General features: G+C 33.3%; 2 protein-coding genes across 2 annotated transcripts; one reads left to right on the top strand and one right to left on the bottom strand.

The window, feature by feature from the left end:
• The first annotated feature begins 1,475 nt into the window (after nt 1–1,475).
• LOC11445564 (flavonoid 3-O-glucosyltransferase) lies at nt 1,476–5,290 on the top strand. Its single transcript, XM_003610115.4, has 2 exons — nt 1,476–2,112; nt 4,258–5,290. The coding sequence occupies exons 1-2, from the start codon at nt 1,605–1,607 to the stop codon at nt 5,112–5,114; spliced, it is 1,365 nt and encodes a 454-aa protein (XP_003610163.1). The 5' UTR covers nt 1,476–1,604; the 3' UTR covers nt 5,115–5,290.
• A 5,858-nt stretch (nt 5,291–11,148) lies between these two features.
• LOC11445817 (transcription factor MYB36) lies at nt 11,149–12,897 on the bottom strand. The gene is made up of 3 exons (XM_003610114.4): nt 12,650–12,897; nt 12,222–12,351; nt 11,149–12,086 (listed from the first exon to the last, which is right to left on the bottom strand). Exons 1-3 carry the CDS (start codon nt 12,783–12,785, stop codon nt 11,300–11,302), a joined length of 1,053 nt encoding a protein of 350 aa, XP_003610162.1. The 5' UTR covers nt 12,786–12,897; the 3' UTR covers nt 11,149–11,299.
• Between the last annotated feature and the right edge of the window lie 762 nt (nt 12,898–13,659).

Raw genomic sequence — 13,659 nt, 5'->3', positions numbered from 1 at the left:
ATGTAACAACAGACTCTGTTCAATAACATAGAAACATCGATTATACTCTCTCCAAAAAAAAAAACACCGATTATACAACTATTAGAAAAAGCAAAATATCATTCGTTTTGGTGATTAAAAGTTAATAACATCAATTTTGTGTACGGTTCTCAGAGATGGTGGTCGGACCCTTTACTTTGTTTGGGTATCAACTGACATTTTTACTGTAATTACTTTGTTAAACGGTTCTTTTTCGAGATGAATTCTCTGATACATCTTGTACTGAGAATTTACATCGCCACTGATAATATATACCATTTTGATTTCTTAAAAAAAGACAGAGACCGTATAAGGACATATACTCTTTTCCAAATGAAATATAAACATAAAAAAAGTATGAAAGGTTGATGTTCGGTAGATTAAATTTTTAAGGGTTAATTATGTTTTAGGTCCCTATAAATCGGAGCGTTTCCAACATTAGTCCATATGTTCCATATTAATTCGAACCAACCCATATGCTCCCATTTCATGCAAAACTAGTGGCAGTATACAAGATGCCTACAGATCAACCAAAGAGTAATGTTTAACACATCTACAAAAAATTGTTAAAAAAACTTAACAGTTTAAGCATAAATTAAACAAATTTGAATTGAGCAAAGACTAATACTGAGTGCATAGTATTTTTTGTAAGGACTAAAACAACTATTAAAATTAAGTAAGGACTAAACTTAAAATGTCTCAATTTTATAGGAACTAAAAACATATTTAACCCAACAAAAAAAGTCAGATGTTGCATCCACGTGTGCTTCACTGTTTGCTCAATCAGCAACAATTAACAGCGATGACCTATTTCGCTAACGGGAAAAAATGTTGGGGACCAAAAATTTAATAAAATTTAAGTAAAGATTAATGTTGAAAACACGCCTATTTATAGGAACCTAAAACATAATTAACCCAATTTTTTAATTATATTCATTAATCTTTTAAGGAGTATTTTATTTCAGAGAAAGTGTTAAAGATATTAAAAATAAAACTTTTACATTCAAGAAATCAAATTTTAAATATTTAAAAAATTGAATGAACAATTTTCAAAGGAGAGTTTTTACATTGACTTCTTAACTTGTGTCCTTAACATTTCCATGTAAACATTTATCGTTGTGAGCATAAAACCGTAAACAAACCATAGCATTTCCATGTACTCGATCCGTCCTTTAATACATGACTCAGTTGACATTATACATTATACATTAACATATTTTGACCATATTTTTCTACTAATTCACAAAGATAAATAATATTATGTAAAATGTTGGATTCGTCTCGATGAATATTTTTTAAATATTAAATTTTCATAAAATTTTTTAGTAAAGAATTGAAGATATCAAAGATAAAACATATGCATTGATATGTGTGTCGGAGTCAACTAGGACATTTGATATGGGACGGAGGAAGTAACATTTATTGTTGTGGGGATAAAATAGGCACTAGCTAGTTTAAGGCTCTGTTTGGGGCACGTCTTCTTTCTCACTTCCCAACGTACTGCCATTTTCTTCTTCCTTATATTGTGCTTTCCAACTTTATTTTTTTCTTACATTCACTTCTCTTCTCTCAATTTCTTCAACTAAATGTCTACCTTCAAAAATGAAATGAATGGTAACAACTTATTACATGTGGCTGTTTTGGCATTCCCATTTGGCACACATGCTGCTCCACTCCTTAGCCTAGTGAAAAAAATTGCTACAGAGGCTCCTAAAGTTACATTTTCATTCTTCTGCACAACCACAACAAATGATACTTTATTTTCTAGGTCAAACGAGTTTCTTCCAAACATAAAGTATTATAATGTTCATGATGGGTTACCAAAAGGTTACGTATCTTCTGGGAATCCACGTGAACCAATTTTTCTCTTCATTAAGGCCATGCAAGAGAACTTTAAGCATGTTATTGATGAAGCTGTGGCAGAGACAGGGAAGAACATTACTTGTTTGGTTACTGATGCATTTTTTTGGTTTGGTGCGGATTTAGCTGAGGAAATGCATGCCAAATGGGTTCCTCTTTGGACTGCAGGACCTCACTCTCTTCTTACACATGTTTACACAGATCTTATCAGAGAAAAGACTGGCTCCAAGGAAGGTACACAAATTGTTAATTTAAGTTATTGGTATTTAAAATTATAAAAATTAAAAATTAAAATTAGACATATATGGTATTCCAAACTTGGGTGTACCGTGTAGTAATTTTTTCTTCCTAATTTATCTTTTCTTTTAGTATAAAACTTTCCATTCTTTTAGTATAAACTGAACTTTTCCAAACAGTCACATAAAATTGTAAAACTTTCACTATTTTTGACAAATTAGCAATTTTAGTACCATCATGACTAGGAGTTTAAAAGAAAAGTCTATCAGTAAAAGGTTAATCATAACCATAGTTTTTAGAGACAACAGAAAAAGAATTGGAAACAATAATAGAAGGACATGACACGAGAAAAGTACTACGTAACTAATCATGTTGTGCATTAATCACAAACTTCAGGCCACGATTTCAAATTTTCAACCATTGATACTGCCAAATGATATAACTGCACTTAAAAAGCAAAAAGTCGCATAGGCACGTTAGTCCTGTAGTCTTTGGATCCGGTGCAAATGAAATAAAGGGTGTGTGGTTCACAAGCAAGTACATACATCAAATCAAATGGGTTTTGGTAACCATTTTACTCATGACAATAGTTAAGGAAGTCAAAAGTAGCATGTTTGCATGAGTTTCAACAACATTTTAACTTTTAAAAAGTTAAATTTATTAGTACTTTTTACTATTTTTCAATGCTATATTTCTATTTTTATCTCTTTAACCAATGCCCCAAAGACAATGGTTAGTATTATCCCAAATTAAATTATAGGTCAAGTATCTTGAGATCCTCTAATAGAGATTTGTAACAAGTTATTCCTCTTTCTAAGCAAACTAATTTGACTATGTGTACTATTCACCTGACATGTTTTAATCGTATTTTTTTGCTGTTATATATTGATAAATGATAGTATATAAAATATTGTTAGATTTGTATGATGAATATATTAAAAATATTAAATTTTTATAATACATAATTAAAGATCTCAAAGGTCTGGCATGTGCGCAACGGTCAACAATATCAATTATTTCGGGCTGGAGGGATTCTATCAAGTTTTTTATATAATAAATTGGTCTTTTAACTTATTACATGTTTATATTGTTATCCTTTTTTCATTCAATTCCGTTAGAAACTGTTTACAAGACCTTTCAACATTGAGGTGACAAATCCGGGAAAAAATTACAACACTAAACATGATTACTTACCAACTTAGTAAATTTGAACCTACTAACTTAATATTAAACAAACATATAATCCCTTTTTAATTGAGTTTCATGAAAAGCGGGTAATGGTGCACACTTTTTTCTTTTTTTTTTGAAGAAGTAGAATGGTGCACGCATTTTATGACTTAATAGTGTGATGATATAGACATTTTATGACTTACAAGTTACAACACCGATTTGTTGCAAACATTTAACTAAAAGGACTGCAAGATGTCTTCGACCTAAATTATACAAGATTTTTTCTACGAAATTAAATGATACTATGATGTCACTCCTCAAACAAATTATAGTGTGATGTCGCTTTCTTATATTAGAGCTGTCAAAATATGTTATTCAACAGGTTTAGGTGCGGCCCTAACAGGTTACGAGCTTTATCGGGCAGGGCCAAAATACCTGTTAAAATATAAGCTCTAAAAAAAACTACCCGAGCTCAATTTTATACGGGCTGCGGGCTAAATGAGTCAGGCTTTATAAAAAAAAAAAAAGTACTTTTTTTTATAAATAAAGTACTATAAGTCATACTCCTACAAAGTTTTTACATGTGTATACATTTTTTTTTTTTTTCATATTTGGATTAAATATAAGAATAAACAAATTATATATCGTGAGTGTATAAAAATTAAATTGTATGTATACATTTCAATTTTTTTCTATAATTCAATTTTTCTAGTAGTGAAATTACTTACGAAACAGAAAACTTGAATTGATTAATTTCTCATACTATTACTTATCGAATCTTGCGACTAGTAAGACATTTAAAATAATAATAATAATAATAATGTACTGTACAAATTAATGGCGTATGTACTAATACATGAACTTCAATGTTCTTTTTTGCTATGTATAGAGCTAAAAGTTATTTGACCAGCTAGGTAATTAATCTTCAATTTACAAGAACAAGAATTTGATTTGATTGTTCTTGTCTTGCAGTCCATGATGTCAAAAGTATCGATGTTCTTCCTGGTTTTCCCGAGCTAAAGGCTTCTGATTTGCCTGAGGGAGTAATAAAAGATATAGATGTACCATTTGCAACAATGTTACACAAAATGGGACTAGAGTTACCACGAGCGAATGCAGTTGCCATAAACTCATTTGCTACAATACACCCTCTTATTGAGAATGAGTTAAATTCAAAGTTCAAATTGCTACTAAATGTTGGTCCATTCAACTTGACAACACCACAGCGTAAGGTTTCCGATGAACATGGATGCTTAGAATGGTTGGACCAACATGAGAATTCTTCAGTAGTGTATATAAGCTTTGGAAGTGTGGTAACACCCCCACCTCATGAGCTCACTGCATTGGCAGAGTCCTTAGAGGAATGTGGATTTCCATTTATTTGGTCCTTTAGGGGTGATCCTAAGGAAAAATTGCCAAAAGGGTTCTTGGAAAGGACAAAAACAAAAGGTAAAATCGTTGCATGGGCTCCTCAAGTTGAAATCCTTAAACATTCATCGGTTGGTGTGTTTTTGACGCATTCTGGGTGGAATTCTGTGTTGGAATGCATTGTTGGTGGTGTGCCAATGATTAGTAGACCTTTTTTTGGAGATCAAGGGTTGAATACAATACTTACAGAAAGTGTTTTGGAGATTGGTGTGGGTGTTGACAATGGAGTTTTGACTAAAGAATCGATTAAGAAAGCTTTGGAATTAACCATGTCAAGTGAGAAAGGAGGAATAATGCGCCAGAAGATTGTGAAACTCAAGGAGTCAGCATTCAAAGCTGTTGAACAAAATGGTACCTCTGCAATGGATTTCACTACTTTGATACAAATTGTCACTAGTTGATGTTTTAAAAAACACATAGGAGTGTTCATGGGTACGAGAGTATCCAATCAATTCAATGACCCAACTCATCTGGAAGTGTTGTTTAGTTTGGTTTGAGTCACATGTTTATGATTTTGAACCATCAAACTTGTGTGCCCAATTTGTTGAAATAAAATTTGAATTTTTAGGTATTGTAATTTAAAAACTTTATGTTGTTAATCTAGAATAAATTTTAAAAACTATAAATTTTTGGTAAATTTGTAAACTACTCCTATAAAAAGGGACGGAGAGAGTATATATTACTACCTCCGTCCCTAATTATAAGACCCTTTTGAGAAAAAAGATTGTTCCTTTTTATATGACCCATTTGATATTTCCAAGTAGATTAATTATTTCTTTACCAACATACCCTTATTTATTTTGCATATTTTTCTTTAATCAACAATAAATATTATATTGAAAACATAAATTAATTCTCTCTCTTAAGGATAAAATTGTAAAAACAATAGTAATTATACACAACTTTAATACTACAACCAACTTTCTTAATCTCCGTAATTTTTGCAAAAGGCTCCTATATTTAGGGACGGATGTAGTAGTATTTTTCAAAATCTTAAAATGTTTAATGTATGACTCGATGCTCCAACCCAAACTAACTTGCTGATAAAGGTGTTCAATTGATTCATTTTAGATTGAAAATCTATAAATTATCAACCAAATCCAAACTAATTAAACTTGTTTACACTGTATAATGTATTTGACCAAAACCAGCCAAGTAAAACTCATTTACACACATAAGATCACTAGCTATCTTGTCTCGTATACTTACACTTTTTGCAATTGGTTTTTAATTTCTTAACAATAGCCTAATGAATGAATGTGCAATATTGGCATTGCCAGAATTTGAGGCGTGTAATGTTTTGTGATTGCACACGGTTGAAATTGTACACTAACAACCGATTATTATGTTACATATTTATTTACTATTGTCATTAGTATACAAGTTAGCAATATCCAAAGTTAATATCACAAGTAACTTTTTTTTTAGTTTATGTGATTTACTAAAAATGTCATATATTTAGAGATGAAGGTAATTCGTTAGTTCAAGTGTGTGTGTGTAAAATGCAAATATCGATATCTCGCGTAATGATTTTGTAGAAAGTGCATGTTCAAAATCATTTTTTATATTTACAAATTATAAAATAAAAATTTGCAGAAACTACACGTTCCAAATTCATTTCATATAATTATAAAATAAAAAAATTACATTTTTAGTCCCTTAACTTAATTTTAGATAACAATTTAGTCATTTATCTTTTTTTCATTTCACTTTGGTCCTTTTGGTCCATTTGCATATTGATTTTCAAGCTTAAAATTCATGTTTTTATTTTCTTAGGACCTCTCAATCTTCAAATATATGGTCTTCATCTATGTTTGCATATAATTATTAGATTTAAAGCTCGAAAATCCATATGCAAATGAACCAAAAAGACAAAATTGAAATGAAAAAAAGATAAAGGACCAAACTGTTACTTGCAATTAAGTTAATGACTAAAAGTGTAATTTTGCCAATAAAAAAACAATAAAACAGTTATCACACTTCTTAGCATTCAGTCACAAGTTTTGCTATTGTTACTCAAAGAGTATAAGAAATGTTTTTTTGACATCATGAAAACCTTGAAGAATTTCTATGGAATGATTTTGATTATATTGATCAATAATGCTTTTAGCATTACACTGATGCACGGAGTGATGGAAGTATTGTAACTGAGCTCATCCCATAGAAAGCAAATGAGAGAGTGGGCGAAACTGAAATGGTTCCAGTAACATGCACGGTTGAAAATTGAGCTTCATCTTTGTTTTTTTTTTTTAATCAGCAAATATTATTAGGCACGGATAGCACAAGATGCACCAAACCTGCACGGAGGAAAAAGAGTACAAATATGCGCCTCTATAACAAAGGAAGCACACTAAAGCTAAAACTTGATAAAAAGAAAACCCTTATGTCCCTGGCACCAACACAACAAGGGCAGGAACTAAAAAACAAACAAAGGCTACACACCACAATCCGAGTGAACAACTACAACGTAACAAAGCCAAAAAACAAACTGATGCATACAGCAGAACACGCAGAGCAGCAACACAGAAAGCATAAGAGCTGCTGCAAACAGAAAAACCAGCAGCACCACAACAGAACTGCACAGCCTCAATGAACACAGCCAGACACCACGCAGCAGCAGCTCTCCCAAACAAAACAACCTCACCGCATCAAACAGTCCTTGGGATTCCACTTCCACTCGTAGAACAAAAACGCCGGCAACTTTAATCTTCCCAAACTCCACCTCCAAGACAAAACCTTGACTGCAACAGATCCTCAACCTCAATAACAGCATTATTGAAAATTCTGTCGTTCCTCGCTTTCCATATACTCCAAATAACAGCATGCCAAATAATTCTAACACCTTTACGGGTCTTATTATTTAAAACAGCTCCATTCCAACATTCCCACAAAATAAAAAGATTCGGTGGAATTATAAAATTAAAGTCCAACCATTCCATGATCTTACACCAAACCACCTTCACCCCTTCACAATGAAGAAATAAATGAGTAGCATCTTCAGCCGTGTTATTACACCACACACACTCATAAGATGTATCCGGTGGGAAACAATTCCTAATAGCTAGATTAATCTTCGTAGGAATTCTATCATGGAGGAGTTTCCACGAGAAGACAACGACCTTGGACGGCGCCGGACTCTTCCAAATATGCTTAAACACCCTCCTCTCTAGTTCATCAAGGCTCTCTTCCCTCACCATCAATGTTTCCAATTTGGAATACATAGATTTAACCGAAAAAGTACCGTCCTCTTCCAAACTCCAACGCCAATCGTCTTCAACATCCGAAAACACAAAACCATTCAAATCCTCCAACATTGCATCAACAAGATCCTCCTCCCACACAAAAAGATCCCTTCTCCAACTAAAATCCCAATTACCTCCCACCCCGCCACTCACCCGACAGTCCCCAATAAAACCCTCTTTTTGGTTAGACAAGGAGAACAATCTTGGATATTTAGCCGGAAAAGAACTATTACCCCTCCACACGTCATTCCAAAACCTCGTAACCCTCCCGTTGCCAACATTCCTAGACACCTCCGAGTTAAACCAATTTGACCCTCCTCCATCGCCCAACTTAGTTACATCTTTCCACCACCGCGAAGCATAGGTTGGGCACACATAGCCCCCCGGGCAACAAAGATGCACCAACATCCTCACCATATTTCTCCCTCAAAACATCCTTCCACATGGAGCCACCTTTTTGCAACATCCTCCACCTCCATTTCGCTAGAAGGCTTAAGTTAACAATATTGACATCCCTCACCCCCAAGCCTCCATTATCTTTCGGTTGACACACCACCTTCCACTTCACCAAACTAATTCTCCTCCCTCCCTCCACACCTCCCCAAAGGAATTCCCTTTGAATTCTCACCAAATTCCGCCGGACTTTAGATGGCATTCTCATAAAGGACAAGTAATAAATAGAAATGGAATTCAACACCGAATTGAGAAGCACCACTCTACCACCAAGACTTATGAACTTATTCCCCCAACTATTCAATCTATTTGTTAGGAATCACAAAAGAGGATCCCAAGTTGCCACTCTTCCCGGATTCGCTCCAACTGGTAACCCCAAATAACTAAAGGGAAGGCTACCTTGGCTACAATTCAAAAAGTCACAAGCCATAATCATGAAGTCCGGCGTGACATTAATCTCCACCGAGCAACTTTTAAAGAAATTCACCTTCAACCCCGAAACCATCTCAAAGCCTCTCAATAAGGCCTTAAGAGTCCAAAGATTCTCAACCGTTGCCTTACCAATACAAATGGTGTCATTGGCGTATTGAATGTGTGAAATGACCATTCCTTCACTTCTAAACTTGAACACTTCGAACATATTCAACCTCGCCACATTCCTCATCAACCCACCAAACCCTTCGGTTGATATTCAAAATAGCAATTTGTCAATGCCACTAAGAGTTTTCCTTTACTTTTAATCATTTTTGTTAACTCCTATTTATGTTTTCATTTAATTGCACTTTTGGCTCAAAAGTTTCACAATTGTGCAATTTTTAAATCCAAGTTTAAAATGAGCGATTCGGACCCCCTCAACATTACTCTCTTTTGTACTTACTAGTCTCTCATGCACATTTTGATTAATTATGACTAAAAAATATTGAAGTGGCTAATTTTAGGCTTTGTTTGGATTGTAAAGGAAAGTTGAAGGAAAGAAAGTGTAAGGAATGATTGTTAGAGGAAAGAAAGTGAATAGAATGAGAGTAGAAAGTGAGATGGTTTTTTAGATGTTTGGTATGAGTGAAAATGTAAGGAAAGAAAGAGTTATATTTAATAAAATGAATAAAATAACCCTATAAGAAGGTGATTAATTTAAAATTATGACCATACCACTTTTTTTATTTCGATAGAACACACCGTCAGAATTTACTTTCAATATTATATTATAATTTTTATTTTATTTAATATATTTTAATATCACATTCAAAAGGATTTACGGTTTTTTTTATACATGTTACTATTAAGATTACATTTGCATAGCAAAGAACGAAGTGCACCAACATCCGAGAAAAGAAATAAAAAAAAATTAGCTTAAATTCTTTTGATTAGATTTAACAACAGAGTGATGACTTTTTACGTAATTTTGTTCAAAACAGTGCCTTCCCTGGACTTTTCAGCATCCTTTCTCCCTTTTTTAAGGTGGTTCCAAACAATGGAAAGATTCCCAATCCTTCCTCTTTTTATCCTTCTTCAATCTTTCCTTTCACTTTTACCCAAAACAAACAAGCTCTTAATGATGCGACGTATTCATGTGTTTGTCAACAAAAAAATTAACATATTTAAAAAAAGGCTTAAATATGTCTTTCGTCCCTGCAAATATAGGCCATTTGAATTTTCGTCCCTGAAGTTACTAATCGTTCCAATCTGCCCCTGCAAATATTAATCATTTGACTTTTGGTCCTAATTAGGTTTTTTTGCTGAGGTGGGCTGTCATTAGTGACGTGGTGCCCATGTGGCAAGTGATGATTGGGCGAGGTGGTTTGCTTACATAGGTCTTTCATCCCTGCAAATATAGGTCATTTGAATTTTCGTCCCTGAAGTTACTAATCAGATGTAATTAGGACCAAAAGTCAAATGATTAATATTTGCAGGGGCAGATTGGAAGGATTAATAACTTCAGAGTGCTGGGCGTGAGGGGGGTGTATTGGGAAAAAACCAAGTCCCACATCGGATAGATAAAACTCTTGAGAAGAGTATATAAAGTGGGGGCAATCCTCACCTTACAAGCCGATTTTGTGGGGTTGTGTTAGGCCCAACCACGATTTCTAAGAACTTCCTCAAAAATATATCGGTGTCATCGATTGCAAAAACATTGGTTGTAGCCCTATCTCATTCACCGTGGCAAGTACACAAGAGCAAAGATGAAAGTGTAAGAGTGAAAAAGAATGGAGGTTTGATGTAGAGGTTGAGTGAGGATTTGGGTGGAGTGGTCATGTGATTTCCTCTTCTTTTTTGGATTTTTTTTTTAAAAAAAATGTTTATTTCCACTTTAGCGAACACATAAAGATGCCACATTATCAAAATTAGTCACCTCGGTGTTTTTTTTATGAATGTTACTCAAAATGTGTATTAGGACTAATAAATGTAAAAGAGGTTAAATAAATCGCTTATTTTAAATTTGTGGAAACAAAATTGCACAATTACGAAACTTGAGGTTCAAGAGTCGAGAGTGTAATTTAAGACTTGTGTTTTTCCTAATTTTTATTTGAACATTGATCTTTGAGTTTCAATATGGTTTTATCTTTGAGTGGTATTTTGAAAGATTTTTTAATACTTTCATTGCAAATTTCAAAAAGTTCATGCATGTTCTTTTTTGTCAACGATAACCACTTTAGAGGAGCTACCTCATACTCATACACCCCAAGAACAAGAGATTCTAAGGTAACTAACTTGCTAACATTTGCATATAATTAAGAAAATATTACTCAAGCATCGATGTACATTATTATATAATATATATTCATGACATTGTTTACAAGACCTGCAGCAGTTACAACTCATCATCCTTATGATCAAACAAGGCAACAGATTAGAATAAAGCAGAAGGTTAAATACATATGATTAATTTAGTACTACAGACCATAACCTAGTTCATAATCTTGGAACATCCCTTCTTGCATAAGATTAGTTGTTGAATCCCATGAGTTTGAGGATCCTGATTTAGTATCACCTGAATCATTTGACCACCATATCAAGTTTTGATCCTTTGAACCATTATTATTCATATCTCTGAAACAATCAAATTCAGCCACACGATATTCATCTTCCATAGTAATTATATTTCTGTTGTTGAGAATTTCATCTAGTTCACTTTCCAGTTCCTGAATTCCTTCATTGTTAGTACTCTTCTCAACAGCTTCTCCTCTTGGTGCAACACTTGAATGCATGATTGAATTATTATTATTACTACTATTTCCAGAAGCATTGAAGGTAACTGAATTGTTATTATTATTCTCCAAAGGAATAATATTCTCCAAAAGATCAACCTGTGGTGAAGAGAAAGCATTTTGCATCATAGGGTTGTTATTAGAGTTTTGAAGGCTAATTTGGATCATTTTTTCTTGAGAAGGATGCAACTTTGGCCAAACTAGTGCAGCAGGGTTATTATTGTAAAAAGACAAAGGGTTTTGAAGGCTTTGAAGTTGCATATGAAGTTGAAGTCTCTCAAGAGCTGAGCTACTTAATGAATTTGAATAAGAATTCTCATCTATTCCATTTGTGTCCTTTTGGTTCATCAAGCAGTTGTTTATATTCGACTGTTTTCGCTTTCCGAGTAATTTCTTCTTCAATCTTGTGTTCCAATAGTTTTTTATGTCATTGTCTGTTCTTCCAGGTAACTGAGCAGCAATAATGGACCACCTATAGTTATATAGATACAATTAATTTAATTAGTTGAGAAGAAAGGATTCTAACATGGTGAGATTCTAGTGACAAAGAAAAAAGACAAACAGTAGTATGTTGTAGAGATGGAGAAATTTGAGGATAGACAAGGACCTGCTTCCAATGCTTATGTAAAGGCTGCAAATGATGTTGTCTTCTTCTTCAGTAAATCCACCATGTTTGATATTAGGTCTCAAGTAATTTAACCACCTAAGTCTGCAACTCTTTCCACATCTCTTGAGCCCTGTGAATTTTTTGTAATTATCCCATTAATTAGTTTGCACTAAACCAAGATTACTATTATAATCAAAATAGTTTCAAGTTTCCATATACTACAAAATTAGAGATAGATTTCACATAATTTTCTCGTAGTATACAATTTTCTTGTTTGATCAGCAAACAAATAATTTTATTCAAACTCAGATGAAAAAAGTACAAGAGGTACTACGACCACAAAGAGAAAATAATAATTCCCTTGTGATCAATACATACATATAATCTAAGAAGTACTAGTAACAAAAATTAAGAAAAAAAATATTTACCAATTTTTTGAGGAAGAGCAATCCAATTTCCTCCAGTTCCATTTGTTTCAATGTAAGATTTGAGTGTAGCATCTTCTTCAGGAGACCAAGGTCCTTTCTTCACGTTAGCCTTGTCACAGCATGGAGCTCTACCCATCTTTTTTGTATTATTAAGATCTCTCTCTCTCTCTCTGAAATTAGGTTTAATTTCTCTCCTTGAGATGATGATGATGATGGCTTTGTAAGATTGTTGGGAAACTACTTGGAAGGAAGAGAATGATTTATAGGTAAGAAGAATGGCTGATGTGATGCTTAAAAGGACAAAAAGTCTTGCACACCTCACCCTTTCCTTTGCTTCATTAGATATATTAATTAATTCAACTTATATTTTTCTTCTAATATACCTAGGGTTTTATTCATCTATCTCTTTCTATGTCTTCCTTTTTGGATTAGTAATTTGCGTTTAATTATTATGCATGCAACGAGACAAACGTAACATAAATTTATTTTCTTCTTCTTTCATTAAAATAATACACTGCTTTTTCACAAGCTCCATTAGTTTAATACTTGATGAACATGATGCTACAATAGTATTTGATCAAAAGAACCCTCCATCCTCTTACTTTGTCGGCATTATCCTTGAAAATGTTCCATTTTAATTAGTTATATATTTTTTGTATTGATAGAAAATGTACGATTTAATGGAAAAACTTATGTGAGTTAGGTCTTAAACATCAATGTCTAAAGGTTCGAAGAGATTTGAAATTTACCCTCTAAAATAGAGCTCCATAATTACCTAGAAAATAATAGAAGATTCACATGATACGATGGGAAAGATTAAGCTGAACAAGATTAATTAAGCAGGGAATTAAAATGAACATTATTAGAAACTTCTGCGTGTGTGTGTGTTTGGATTTGTGTTGACTAAGGATCAGCAGGTGATGAAAGATAGAAAAACTGGCTTAGAGTCAATGGCCTTGAAATTGTGTCTGTCCTTTTTTTTTGTTTTCAGTCTCCACAAAATCATAACC

This window comes from Medicago truncatula, chromosome 4 (genome assembly GCF_003473485.1).
Source record: "Medicago truncatula cultivar Jemalong A17 chromosome 4, MtrunA17r5.0-ANR, whole genome shotgun sequence".
NCBI lineage: Eukaryota > Viridiplantae > Streptophyta > Magnoliopsida > Fabales > Fabaceae > Medicago > Medicago truncatula.
Note: the sequence above shows the minus strand (reverse complement) of the source record. Positions and strands in the feature narration are given on the sequence as shown.

Excerpts from the sequence above, each read along its gene's own strand:
- LOC11445564 (XM_003610115.4), top strand. The coding sequence starts at position 1,605 with ATGTCTACCTTCAAAAATGAAATGAATGGTAACAACTTATTACATGTG. Across the intron at positions 2,113-4,257 it reads AAAGACTGGCTCCAAGGAAG|TCCATGATGTCAAAAGTATC; the intron begins GTACACAAATTG and ends CTTGTCTTGCAG.
- LOC11445817 (XM_003610114.4), bottom strand. The coding sequence starts at position 12,785 with ATGGGTAGAGCTCCATGCTGTGACAAGGCTAACGTGAAGAAAGGACCT. Across the intron at positions 12,352-12,649 it reads TGCTCTTCCTCAAAAAATTG|GGCTCAAGAGATGTGGAAAG; the intron begins GTAAATATTTTT and ends AAAAATTCACAG. Across the intron at positions 12,087-12,221 it reads TACATAAGCATTGGAAGCAG|GTGGTCCATTATTGCTGCTC; the intron begins GTCCTTGTCTAT and ends ATATAACTATAG.